The sequence below is a fragment of the Carcharodon carcharias genome, chromosome 13, assembly GCF_017639515.1.
Source record: "Carcharodon carcharias isolate sCarCar2 chromosome 13, sCarCar2.pri, whole genome shotgun sequence".
Taxonomy (NCBI): Eukaryota; Metazoa; Chordata; class Chondrichthyes; order Lamniformes; family Lamnidae; genus Carcharodon; species Carcharodon carcharias.
In genome coordinates, this window is record NC_054479.1 from 76,681,248 (window position 1) to 76,695,377 (window position 14,130).

Below are 14,130 nucleotides of genomic sequence, written 5' to 3' on the forward strand. Positions count from 1 at the left end.
CATCCCTAAACTCATCAATAGCAAATTACCACCCTTTTCTCCCCATTATCAGTGAGGAATTTTGTCAGTGGCCCCAGTCCGGCCCCTATCCACTTTTCCATTACCTTTATCCACAATTATTTTCTTTTCTTTACTATATTTTTGTTGACTGGCTAAACCTAGTTGCCAAATCTGTGAAATGTAAAATCAGAATTTTTCTTCTTTATCCCACACCTTTTAAGTTCATAGCCATGACTTCATTGTAATCCCTTGCTAAGGGTAGACTCACTATGGGCCGCGATAGTGTTCTTCTGTACTTAGATCACATTTATCGTTTATCTGCTCTGTAAGTTTAGTGTACTGTCCATCCCTTATTCCTGCATTATTTAGCATCATTTTTAAACTTTGGGAAGAGGGATGAGCAAACTGCTGATGCAACTTTAACACAATTAATGTTTTTTTCCTCTAAATTCCTATCCCTTGATGCTAATGGCACTTAGGTTTCATTAAAGGAATGCAATAGCGTCCAGGTTGTGTAAATTATAAATCCACAGGTTTTCCAAATACAGGTTTGTCCCAATATAGGCAAAGAATTAGACAAGTTGCAAAAAAATGTTTTGGATTTGGGGAGAGCGGATTTTAGTAAAATAAGGCAGGATCTGGCCAAGGTAGACTGGGAACAGCTGTTTGTGGGGAGATCTACAGAAGAGCATAGGGAACCTTGGTTTTCAAGGGATATTGGTGACCTAGTTAAGAAAAAGAGAGAGGTGTATAGCAGGTATAGGCAACAAGGAACAAATGAGGTACTTGTATAGAAAATGTAAGAAAATACTAAAAAAGGAAATCAGGAAGGCAAAAAGAAGACATGAGATTGCTTTGGCAGATAATGTGAAAGTAAACTCGAAGGGTTTCGACAAGTATATTAAGAGTAAAAGGATGGTAAGGGACATAATTGGTCCCCTTGAAGATCAGAGCGGTCATCTATGTGTGGAGCCTCACGAGATGGGGAAGATCTTAAACAGTTTGCATCAGTATTTACTTAGGAAACTGGCATATTGTATAAGGAAGGAAGGGAAACAAGCAGTAGTGTCATGGAACATATAGAGATTAAAGAGGAGGAGGTGCTCGCTGCCTTGCAGCGAATAAAGGTAGATAAATCCCCCGGGCCTGACATGATATTCCCTCGGACCTTGAGGGAGACTAGTGTAGAAATGTCAGGGGCCCTGGCAGAAATATTTAAAATGTCCTTAGCCACGGGTGAGGTGCCGGAGGATTGGAGGGCAGCTCATGTTGTTCCGTTGTTTAAAAAAGGCTTCAAAAGTAAACCAGGTAATTACAGGCCAGTGAGCCTGATGTCAGTAGTAGGTAAATTATTGGAAGGTGTTCTGAGAGATCGGATATATAATTATTTGGGCAGCCAAGGGCTGATGAAGGATAGTCAGCATGGCTTTGTGCGTGGTAGGTCATGTTTAACGAACTTTGTAGAGTTTTTCGAGGAGGTTACCAAGAAAGTAGATGAAGGAAAGGCTGTGGATGTTGTCTACATGGACTTTAGTAAGAACTTTGACAAGGTACCACATGGGAGGTTAGTTCAGAAGGTTCAGACACTTGGTATCCATGGAGAGGTTGTAAACTGGATTCGAAATTGGCTGTGTGGGAGAAGACAGAGTGGTAGAAGACAGAGAGTGGTAGTGGATGATTGCTTCTCAGACTGGAGGTCTGTGACTAGTGGTGTGCCTCAGGGATCTGTGCTGGGACCATTGTTTGTTGTCTATATCAATGATTTGGATGATAATGTGGTGAATTGGATCAGCAAGTTTGCTGATGACGCTAAGATTGGAGGCGTTGTGGACAGCGAGGAAGGCTTTCAAAGCTTGCAGAGAGATCTGGACCAACTGGAAGAATGGGCCAGAAAATGGCAGCTGGAATTTAATGCTGAAAAGTGTGAGGTGTTGCATTTTGGAAGGACAAACCAACATAGGACACACACAGTAAATGGTAGGGCACTGAAGAGTGCAGAGGAACAAAGGGATCTGGGAATTCAGATACATAATTCCCTGAAAGTGGCATCACAGGTAGACAAGGTTGTAAAGAAAGCTTTTGGCATACTGGCCTTCATAAATCAAAGTATTGAGTATAGGAGTTGGGATGTTATGGTGAGGTTGTATAAGACATTGGTGAGGCCAACGTTGGAGTATTGTGTGCAGTTCTGATTGCCTAACTACAGGAAGGATATCAGTCAGATTGAGAGAGTGCAGAGAAGATTTACTAGGATGTTGCCGGGTCTTAAGGAGTTGAGTTACAGGGAAAGATTAAACAGGTTAGCACTTTATTCCTTGGAGCGTAGAAAAATGAGGGGAGATATGATAGAAGTTTACAAAATTATGAGGGGTATAGACAGAGTAAATGCGAGTAGGCTCTTTCCACTTAGATTAGGAGAGATAAACACGAGAGGACATGGCTTTAGGGTGAAAGGGGAAAGGTTTAGGGAGAACATCAGAGGGAACTTCTTCCCTCAGAGTGGTGAGGGTGTGGAACGAGCTGGTAAATGTGGGCTCACTCTTGAGTTTTAGAATTAAATTGGATAGATAAATGGATGGAAGAGGTGTGGAGGGTTATGGACTAGATGCAGGTCAATGGGACTAGCGGAATAATATTTCGGCACAGACTAGAAGGGCCAAATGGCCTGTTTTCTGTGCTGTAGTGTTCTATGGTTCCAAGAGCAGTGGGGGGCATTCAAAAAGGAAATGGGGAGGGTACAGGCTCAACATATTCCCTCTAGGGTGATAGGAAGGACTAACAAACCCAGAGAACAATGGATGACCAGAGATATTCAGGATACGATGAGAAGGCAAAGAAAAGCTTTTAGCAGGTACAAGGGGAGCAAATCAGTGGAGGCATGAGTGGAGTACAGAAAGTGCAGGGTGGAGCTTAAGAAAGCAATTAGGAGAGCAACAAGGGGATATGAGAAAGGTCTGGTTGGTAAAAGTAGGGAAAATCCCAAGATATTCTATAAGTATATCAATGGGAAGAGGAAGTACCAGGGAAGATGTAGGGCCCATTAGGGCAACCTATGGGTAGAGCCAGAGGACCAGTAAAGTGTTGAACAAATACTTCACATCTGTCTTCACCCAAGAGAATGAGGATGAGGGTATGGAACTCGGGGAGAGAGACAGTGAGGTTCTTAAGCAAATTGATATTGGGAGTGACAAGGTATTGGCAGGCTTAAAAGTGGACAAATCTCCAGGCCTAGATGATTTGTGTCCCAGACTGCTGAGGGAGGCAAGGGAGGAGATCGCAGGGGTTCTGACCCAAACTTTTAATTCCTCTCTGGCCATGGGGGAAGTGCCAGAGGACCGGAGAACAGCTAATGTGGTCCTGCTATTTAAGAAGGGTTGTAGAGATAAACCAGGGGACTACAGACCAGTGAGCCTCACATCAGTGGTAGGGAAACTATTGGAGAAAATTCTGAAGGAGAGAATTTATCTCCACTTGGAGAGGCAAGGTTTGATCGGGGTAGTCAACATAGCTTTGTCAGAGGGAGGTCATGCCTAACAAATTTGATTGAATTTTTTGAGGAGGTCACCAGGTGTGTAGATGAGGGTAGTGCAATTGATGTAGTTTATATGGATTTCAGCAAAGCCTTTGACAAGGTCCCACATGGGAGACTTATAAAGAAGGCAAATGGGTACAGGGTAATTTGACAGGGTGGATTCAAAATTGATGTAGTAGGAGACAGAGGGTGATGACAGAAGGCTGCTTTAGTGACTGGAAGCCAGTGTCCAGTGGTGTACCACAGGGATCAATGCTGGGTCCCCTACTATTTGTCATTTATATAAACGACATAGATGACTATGTGGGGGGTAGGATTAGTAAGTTTGTGTATGACACAAAGATTGGCTGGGTGGTTAACAGTGCGGTTGAGTATCTTGGGCTACAGGAAGATAAAGATGGGATGGTCAAATGGGCAGAGAAGTGGCAGATGTAATTTAACCATGAAAAGTGAGAGCTGACACACTTTGGAAGGAGTAATTTGACAAGCAAGTGTTCAATGAACAGCATGACACTAGGAAGTTCTGAGGAACAAAGGGACCTTGGTGTGTGTGTCCATAGATCTTAGAAGGCAGAGGGGCATGTTAGTGAGGTGGTGAAAAAGGCATATGGGACACTTGCCTTTATCAACCGAGGCATAGATTACAAAAGTAGGGAGGTCATGTTGGAGTTGTATAGACCCTTGGTGAGGCCACAGCTGGAGTACTATGTGCAGTTCTGGTCGCCACATTATAGGAAGGATGTGATTGCACTGGAGGGGGTGCAGAGGAGATTCACCAGGATGTTGCCTGGGATGAAACATTTAAGTTATGAAGAGAGGTTGGATAGACTTGGGTGTGTTTTTGTTGGAGCAGAGAGAACTGAGGGGCAACCTGATTAGGCTGTACAAGATTAAGAGCGGCATGGACAGGTTAGATAGGGAGCAGCTGTTCCCCTTAGTTGAAGGGTCAGTTACGAGGTGACATAAGTTCACGGTGAGGGGTAGGAGGTTTAGAGGGGATGTGAGGAAAAACTTTTTTACCCAGAGGATGGTGATGGTCTGGCATGCACTGCCAGAGAGGGTGGTGGAGGCGGGTTGCCTCACATCATTTTAAAAAGTACCTCGATGAGCACTTCGCATGTCATAACATTCAGTGCCATCGGTAAAGTGGGCCAAGTGCTGGTAAATAGAATTAGGTAGATAGGTCAGGTGTTTCTCACGTGTCGGTGCAGATTTGATGGGCCAAAGGGCCTTTTCCGCACTCAGATTCTGTGAATAGCCTTGTCGTTTTCTGTGTCCAGCCTCATTTGTGCTTTTTTCATCGGTGGCCTAATCAATAGTAATGGTATTTCGATGGACACTAAGTCCGTGCTGATAAAATGATTGACCCTGGCTATCTTAGAGGGAATCGCTGCTCTTCTTAAAGATTTCAGTATGTTATCATCCCTAAATCTGAAACTGGTGGAACTCTCAAATTTCTTAACTTTCTTTATTACTTAAGGAGTCTGGGTAGCATTTTAGCCAGTCTATTCCACAGACTGTAGATGTGGATCCACTGTCTAACACTGTACAATTGAAGGACTCTGCAACCAAGACATTCATCACCGGGCTGAAACTTCTTGTAACTAATACAATGCCCTCTCTTTGGGTGATATTCCATCTCCTGCTGAGTCTTATGTCTCACATTTAATTTTGAACATCTTATACAGTTTAGGACAGTTCATTGCGTAATGGTATTTTGAATCGTACCTAAAACATCAATTGATTGTACCCTGGGCATTTCTGGGATTTATTCTTTTATTGCAAGTCCCAATTCTGTTTGCCTATCATAATTGCCAAAGATGTTTCTGTCTTTTTTTTAGTTACAATTCTCCTTTTGTACTGACATGCGTCCTGTATCTAGATGGTCTCACCACCCCATTAACATTGTAACTTCCATTTTCTGTCTTACTGCCAAATGGCCCATTTGTGGCATGAACACTGCTGGGAAGGAATGTTTTCCAAGGAATTTTTTTTTTTTTTCAGAGCTTCTGACATCTGTCCAGCAATATGTGCCTTTCCGCAAATTTTAATTCCTGTCAAAACAAGAAGTCTGTCCATATTCTTTAGCGCTGTCTAATAACTTAAATGGCAGCACTGATTGGGGAATTTCTGGAATGAATTTTAACAGCCTTGCATGTAGTTTACTGAATTCCATTATGTAATCTTCTATGGAACTATCCTCCAATTTTCTAAATGTCAAAATCTGGCCATGCCTTGTAAGCATAAGTCATCCTTCTGATAAATTTTATCCATAAAATTTAATAATACCTCCAAACCTTTATCCGTGTCCAAATGCTCAGGCTCCAACTTCAAAAATACTTTGCATCTTATTTTGCTCTCATGCAGTAGCGAAAGTTCCAAGGTCATCCCTTGTTTTTTCTTTGGCAAGGATGTGACCTGTGTCCACATGGTTACTTAATTCTTCCATGCTAATAAGGTTGATACTCAGAAAACATCAGTGGGTAATCATATCCCGATGTTACATTTTGATTCAGCCATTTTCAAAGTCCTCCAAAGCACTCTTCTCTTAACGTTAACTTGAGGCTGTGGCATAGTGGTATTGTCACTGGACTAGTATCCCAGAGACCCAGGGTAATGCTCTGAGGACCTGGGTTCGAACCCCACCATGGCAGATCGTGGAATTTGAATCCAATAAAAATTTGGTATTTAAAAAGTCTGATGCCAATTGTCATAAAAATCCAACTGGTTCACTAATGTCCTTTAGGGAAGGAAATCTGTGGTCCTTATCTGTCCTATGTGACTCCAGATCCACAGCAATGCAGTTGACCCCCTGGACAGGGGCAGTAAATGCCAGCCTAGCCAGTGAAGCCCACATCCTACGAACAAACAAATTTAAAAAAAAAAGCCGTTTTTTGCTGATTTACTTAAAAACTGTACCCTGTGAGTGGGAGCAGTTTGTCCCTATTTTGTGTTCTGACCCGTCATGATTTTGAATACCTCTAACAAATCTCCCCTCAGCCTTCTCTTCCTGAAGGAAAACAGTCCTAACTTCTCCAAAGTATCTTCATCACTGAAGCCCCTCATCCCAGGAGCCATTCTCATGAATCTTTTCTGAACTCTCTTGAATGCCTTCACATCTTCCCTAAAGTGGCGCCCAGAACTGGATGCAATATTCCAGCTGAGGCCAACTAGTGTCTTACACTAGTTCATCATAAATTCCTTGCTCTTGTACTCTATGCCCATATTAATAAAATATTGTATGCCTTAGTAATTGCTTTCTCAACTTGTCACCTTCAATGACTTACGCATATACCCAGGTCCCTCTGCTCCAGTACTCCTTTCAGAGTTGTACCCCTCATTCTATATTGTCCTTCCATGTTCTTCCAACCAAAATGAATCACTTTATATTTCTCTGCATTGAACTTCATCTGCTACCTGTCCAGACATTCCACCATGTCTCTTTGAAGTTCTACACTATTTGCCTGTCAGTTCACAATGCTTCCAAGCTTCATATCATCTGCAAATTTTAAAATCATGCTCTGTACATCAAGGCCTAGGTCATTAATATATATCAGGAAAAGCAGGGGTCCCAATACTTGACCTCTGGGGAACTCCACTAAAAGCCTTCCCCCAGTCCAAAAATCATCTATTAAGCAATACTCTCTGATTTCATTCGGCTAATTTTGTTTCCATGTTGTCACTGTCCCTTTTATTTCATCAGTTATAACTTTTCTCACAAGTCTGTTGTGTTAAAGGCCTTTTCGAAGTCCATGCGCACAACGTCAACAACATTAACCTCATCAGCCCCCTCTGTTAACTACAGCACATTGGTTAAACATGATTTTCCATTAAGAAATCCGTGCTGGCTTTCCTTAAGTAACCCGCATTTGTCCATGTGACTATTACTCTTGTCGCGAATATTAGTTTCTAGAAGTTTCCCCACCACCGAAGTTAAACTGACTGGCTGTAGTTGCTGGGCTTATCCTTGCACCCTTTTTTTGAACAAGGGTGTAATGTTTGCAATTCTCCAGTCTACCCCTGGTCATCATCCCTGAGTTTAAGGAAGACTGAAAAATTATGGTCAGTGCCCCTGCAATTTCCACTCTCACTTCCCTCAGTATCCTTGGATGCATCTCATCTGGTCCCAGTGCATTATCAACTTTAAGTACAGATAACCTATTCAATAACACCACCTTAGCAATTTTAAACCCATCTTGTATCTGAATTAGCTCATCTTTCACTCTGTCCTGGGTAGCATCCTCTTCATTGGTAAATACCAATGCAAAGAATTGATATAATACCTCAGCTGTGCCCTCTGCCCCCATGAATCCCCTTTTTGGCCCCTAATCGGCTCTACTCCTCCTTGTCCCACCCTTTTTTACTATTTATATGCCTGTAGAAGACTTTGGGATTCCCTTTTATGTTTGCTGACAGTCTCTTTTTATACCCCCTTTTTGCTTTTTTTTTACCTGTCCTCTGAATCTTCTATATTCAGCTTAGTTTTCAATTGTATTTTCTACCTGACATCTATCGTAAGCACATTTTTTTCTTCTTTATCCTAATTTCTATCTCCTTTGTCATCTAGGGAGCTCTGGATTTATTTGTCCAACCTTTCCCTCCTGAGGGACTATACCTTGACTGGTAGCCCACACTAGTGAATCTCCCCATGAAGACATTGATCCCAGTCCTATTGCCCTGCAACTCACTCCTTTTGAATAGGTACCTCCTTCCCCAGAATTGGTTCCAATGCTTTAGGAACCTGAAGTCTTCCCTCCTGCACCATGCATCAAGACAGGCATTGAACAAGAACAAAGAAAAGTACAGCACAGGAACAGGCCCTTCGGCCCTCCAAGCCTGTGCTGATCATATTGCCTGTCAAACTAAAACATTTTTGCACTTCTGGGGTCCGTATCCCTCTGTTCCCATCCTATTCATGTATTTGTCAAGCTGCCTCTTAAACACCACTATCGTACCTGCTTCCACCACCTCCTCTGGCAGCAGATTCCAGACGCTTACTACCCTCTACGTAAAAAAACTTGCCCCGCACATCTCCTCTAAAGTTTTCTCCTCTCACCTTAAGTCTATGTCCCCTAGTAATTGACTCTTCTATCTTGGGGGAAAAAGCTTCTGACTATCTGTTCTGTCCATGCCACTCATAATTTTGTAAACTTCTATCAAGTCGCCCCTCAATCTCCGTCGCTCTAGTGAGAACAATCCGAGTTTCTCCAATCTCTCCTCATAGCTAATAACCTCCAGACCAGGCAGCATCCTGGTAAACCACCTTTGCACCCTCTTCAAAGCCTCCATATCCTTCTGGTAATGTGGCGACCAGAATTGCACGCAGTATTCCAAATGTGGCCTAACCAAGTTTCTATACAGCTGCAGCTTGACTTCCCAGCTTTTATACTCAATACCTCTGCTGATGAAGGCAAGCATGCCATATGCCTTCCTGACTACCTTATCCGCCTGCATTGCCACTTTCAGTAACCTGTGGACCTGTATACCCGGATCCCTCTGCCCATCAATGCACTTAAGGGTTCTGCCATTTACTGTATAATTCCTGCCTGTATTAGACTTTCCAAAATGCATTACCTCGCATTTGTCCAGATTAAACTCCATCGCCATTTCTCCGCCCAAGTCTCCAACCGATCTATATACCATTGTATCCTTTGACAATCCTCTTCACTATCTGCAACTCCTCCAACCTTAGTGTCGTCTGCAAACTTACTAATTAGCCCAGTTACATTTTCCTCCACATCATTTACATATACTACAAACAGCAAAGGTCCCAGCACTGATCCCTGCGGAACTCCACTAGTCACAGCTCTCCATTCAGAAAAGCACCTTTCCACTGCTACCCTCTGTCTTCTATGACCAAGCCAATTCTGTATCCACCTTGCCAGCTCTGATCCCGTGCGACTTTACCTGCTGTACCAGTCTGCCATGAGGTACCTTGTCAAAGGTCTTACTGAAATCCATGTAGACAACATCCACTGCCCTTCTATCATCGATTGTCTTTGTCACTTCCTTGAAAAACTCGATCAAGTTAGTGAAACACGACCTCCCCTTCAGAAAACCATGCTGCCTCTCACTAATACGACCTTTGCTTCCAAATGGTGGTAAATCCTGTCACGAAGAATCTTCTCCAATAATTTCCCTACCACTGACTTAAGGCTCACTGGCCTGTAATTTCCTGGATTATCCCTGCTACCCTTCTTAAACAATGGAACGACATTGGCCATTCTCCAGTCCTCTGGGACCTCACCTGCAGCCAGTGAGTATACAAAGATTTCTGTCAAGGCCCCAGCAATCTCCTCCCGTGCCTTCCTCAGTACTCTGAGGTAGATCCCATCTGGCCTTGGGGACTTATCCACCTTAATATTCTTCTAGACGCCTAACACCTCTTTTTTGATCTCAACATGATCCAGGCTATCTACACACTCTTCCCTAGACAAATGACTGCTAAGTTCTTCCCTTTGGGGAATACTGATGAGAAGTACTCATTTAGTATCTCTCCCATTTCTTCTGGCTCCACACACAGATTCAGACCTCTGTCCCTATTGATCCGCCCTTTTTTCCTATTTGTGCTCTTGTCAACATATTCCAGGTAAATATTCCATTTACTATGCTGAGCTCGGCCTGCCTGTGGGGTGGCCACCTCCTGGTCATACGATTCCAGAAACTCCCTGATGCAACACAGTGACTCCAGCTGTGTCTCATACATTTAATTCCTAATCATTCTGAAGCCATCTTAGTCAGGCTACCACCTTGCAGCATCTATAAACTTGACAATCCAAAACTCTCCTAAGTCCTGTTCTCCCATCATCCCTGTGCTTGCTGACCTATATTGGTTGCTGGTCAAACAACACCTAAGTTTTAAAATTCCTATCATGTTTTCAACTACCCCCATGGCTTCACTACATCTTATCTCTGAAACCTACCAGATCTCTGTATGCTTCTAGTTTTAGCCTTTTGACAAATCCCAGATTCTAATCATTCTACCAGCTGGCTAGGCCCTAAGCATTCCCTAAACCTCTCCACCTCCCAACCCCTCTATCCTTTAAAATGCTGCTTAAAATATGTCCCTTTGAACATGCTTTTGGTCACCTGTTCTAATATCTCCTCATATAGCTGTATCCTTGATAATGTTCCTTTTGAAGTGTCTTGGGGCATCTTGATACATATGAGGCACTGTTTCATTGTTATTTCTATTTTGGATACCTGAAGTGGATAAATTTAACTTTTTAAAAAACAATCACCTATGCAAATAGTCACAAGTACAGTGGGAAAGATATGGTGCGCCTAAATGTTTATTCCTGTCACTGTGATGTGCAGCCGATTAGTCAAGGTAATTGTATGACATTGCATTAATTGAATCATGTTTTGCTACAGAGCTTAATTGTCATTCTTGGCATGGACCCCTTGTTTCGACTTCCACAATATTGTTTGTTAGAAGAAATTTGTTCAGTTCGAGAATGACATTTAGTGTCTGTTTGGTTTTATGTGTAGCTGAAAGTTCTCCATGGTTTAATCTTGTGACTATTGTACCATTGCTTGATCTTTTTAATTACCCTTCATATTTACACAGGAGAGCCTTCAGAAATTGACCAGAGAGATAAGTACGTCGGAATTTGTGCGCTCTTTGTGTTGCACTTCCAGATTTTCAGAACATTAGATAAAAAGCTGTACAAATCCTTGCTAGATGTTTGCAAGAAGGTGAGTAATCTTGGAATGTTTCACTCAACTTTTTCAACCCAGTAGTTACTTTCTGGGCATTGATTGATGTATTTGGCTTATTGTAGGTACCTGCCATCACACTCACTGCCAATATTATCTGGTTTGCTGATCAGTTCCTGCTACGTAAAATGGCATCAGCTGCCAAGGTTGCAGAAAAAAAGAATCTACAGTCTATTAAAATTCAAAGAGAAACCTTTCTACAACAGAAGTCCCAGACTCTGTCCAAGTAGGTTTCTGTTTGTAGATTTTTGCTACTGTATGTTTGTTTCTGATACTCCACATTGTTGAGAGTGTACTGCGCAGATTCACCAGGATAATACCAAGGGTGGGAAATGTGGTTATGAAAGGAGAACAGGCCTATTTCCACTGCAGCTGAGAGGGCAAGAGATTTAATAAGAGGTTTTAAAATTCTATAAATGGTGCTGAGAGGGCAAGAGATTTAATAAGAGGTTTTAAAATTCTATAAATGGTGCTGAGAGGGCAAGAGATTTAATAAGAGGTTTTAAAATACCATAAATGGTTCTGATGGAATAAATAGGGAAAGCCTATTTCCTCTGGCTGGCAAGATATTGACAAGGGGCTTCCTGTGGAGAAAAATTCTTTAGTATGTGAGACTGATTGTGATTTGCAGATTCCAGATAATGTGTGATTTGCAGATTCCAGATAATGTGTATTTTCTCTATCCCTCCCTCACCCCGCCTACTTCCTAGAAGGCAAAAAATGTAGGTGAGACACAATGTGATTTTGTCTTCTGTGTTTGCTACCAAGTGAATTCTAATCAAAAGTCTCTCAGCACCATGTTGGTTCTTCATTATCCTGTAGCTAATCAAATACAATTTACAACAAAGGCACTTTGAAAATTTGCCAGTTCCAAGAACAAATTACAGAACTCCCCTATTTCTCAAGGCCGAAAGTTGTCTCATTGCACTTTGCACAGCTAGTATTTCTTGCCTGAACTTTGGGGCTTGCTATTTTTAGGCTTTGTTGCAAACATATGAATTAGGAGCAGGCCATTCGGCCCATCCAGGTTGCTCTGCCATTCAGCAAGATCATGGCTGATCTGATTGTGGCCTCAACTCCACGTTTGGCCTATCACTGACTCCCTTGTTAGTCAAGAATCTATCTACCTTTGCCTTAACAATGTTTATTGACCCTGCCATCACCGCTCACTATGGAAGAGTTCCAAAGATTCATGACCCTTAGAGAGCAAAAATTTCTTCTCATCTCCACCTTGAATGGGAAATCCCTTATTTTTAAACTATGTCCCCTAGCTCTAGTCTGTCCCACAAGGGAAAATATCCTTTTAGCATCCACCCTATCAAGTTCCCTGAGGATCCTATACATTTCAATAAGATCACCTCACAATCTTCTAAACTCCAATGAATAATGGCCCAGCCTGTCCAACTTTTGCTTGTAAAATAAACCGCCATCTCATGTATCAATTGAGTGAACCTTCTCTGAACTGCTTCGAATGCAATTATATCCTTTTCTTAAATAAGGAGACCAATACTGTACACAGTACTCCAGATGTAGCCTCAGCAACGCGCTGTACAACTGTAGCAAAACCTCCCTACTTTTATATTCCATTCCCCTTGCGATAAACAACAACATTCCATTTGCCTTCCTAATCACTTGCTCTGTCTGCACACTAACTACTTATGATTCATGTACCAGGACACCCAGATCCCTCTGTGCTGCAGCACCCTGCAATCTCTTTCCATTTAAGTAAGGTTGTGTTTGCTGCCAATGCCATGCATGTGCAACTGTAAGCGCTGCTGTTAATTTTATGGGGGGGATGTGCAGCAGGGCACATGTGCAGCCATCACAACTTGGAACTGCATATATAACTGCCAGCATCAAGTTAGTATCTTCTACTAAAGGGAAGCAATCTCATTATAAAGTTTGCAGTTGCGGCGTCTCTGCAGTTTCTGAATCTCTTACTCCGGATCCTCTCCCCCTTAATCCGGGTCTGTCACTGGGTACAAGCCACAGAGCTGCAAATTGAATTGTGGCCATCACCGGGTGGTCAGAAACCTTCCTCCCACCCGATCCCTAGAAACTGCGAGAAGGCCACACCCGAACTGCCCGGCTGCTGGGGGCCTTAGAAACCAGGTGAATAACTTCAGGATCTGAATAAGATCCAACTGGCACACTGTCTCTCGCAAAGATGTGATTGGCTTCTGTGCAAGCGTGGGCAAGTGTGTATGTGCAGATGGGTATTGGCAGCAAACTTGGCACAGCCATCTTGCGTTGGCAGGAGACAGTGCTTATATAATATTCTCCTTTTCTATTACTCCTGCCAAAGTGAACTAGTTCACACTTTTTTCCCATTAATACTCCATTTGCCAATTTTTTGCCCACTCACTTAACCTATCCATTTCCCTTTACAGACTCCTTATGTCCTCTTCATAACATAGGTAGGAAAGTAAGTTATCAGCAAATTCAGCAACCACACTTTTGGTGCCCCATCCAAATCATTGGTATAAACTGATCCCTGTCGTAGTCCGCTCATCACGTCTTGCCAACCTGAAAAAGACCCATTTATTCCCACTCTCTGCTTTCTGTTAGCTAACCAAACCTCTATCCATGCTGATATGCTATCTCCTACATCATGAGCTCTTATTTTATGTAGCAACCTTTGATGTGGCACCTTGTCAAATGCCTTCCGGAAATCTAAGTGCAGTACAACCACAGGTTCTCCTTTATCCACATTGCATGTTGCTTCCTCAGTGAACTCTAATAAAATAGTCAAACATGATTTCCCTTTCACAAAACTATATTGACTCTGCTAGATTGCATTGAGATGTTCTAAGTGCCCTGCTATAACCTCTAATAATAGATTTCAATTTCCAATGATAAGCTAACTGGCTTTTAGTTTA

The 14,130-nt window shown here is 42.5% G+C and overlaps 1 protein-coding gene across 2 annotated transcripts in view; it reads left to right on the forward strand.

Annotated features, from left to right (window-relative positions):
* Nucleotides 1-14,130, forward strand: part of washc4 (WASH complex subunit 4) — a 136,466-nt gene that overhangs the window by 41,704 nt on the left and 80,632 nt on the right. For both annotated transcript variants that reach the window (XM_041203248.1, XM_041203249.1), the window contains exons 12-13: nucleotides 11,103-11,230; nucleotides 11,317-11,477. In XM_041203248.1, the coding sequence (XP_041059182.1) occupies nucleotides 11,103-11,230; nucleotides 11,317-11,477 (289 nt within the window). The remainder of the gene's footprint in view (nucleotides 1-11,102; nucleotides 11,231-11,316; nucleotides 11,478-14,130) is intronic.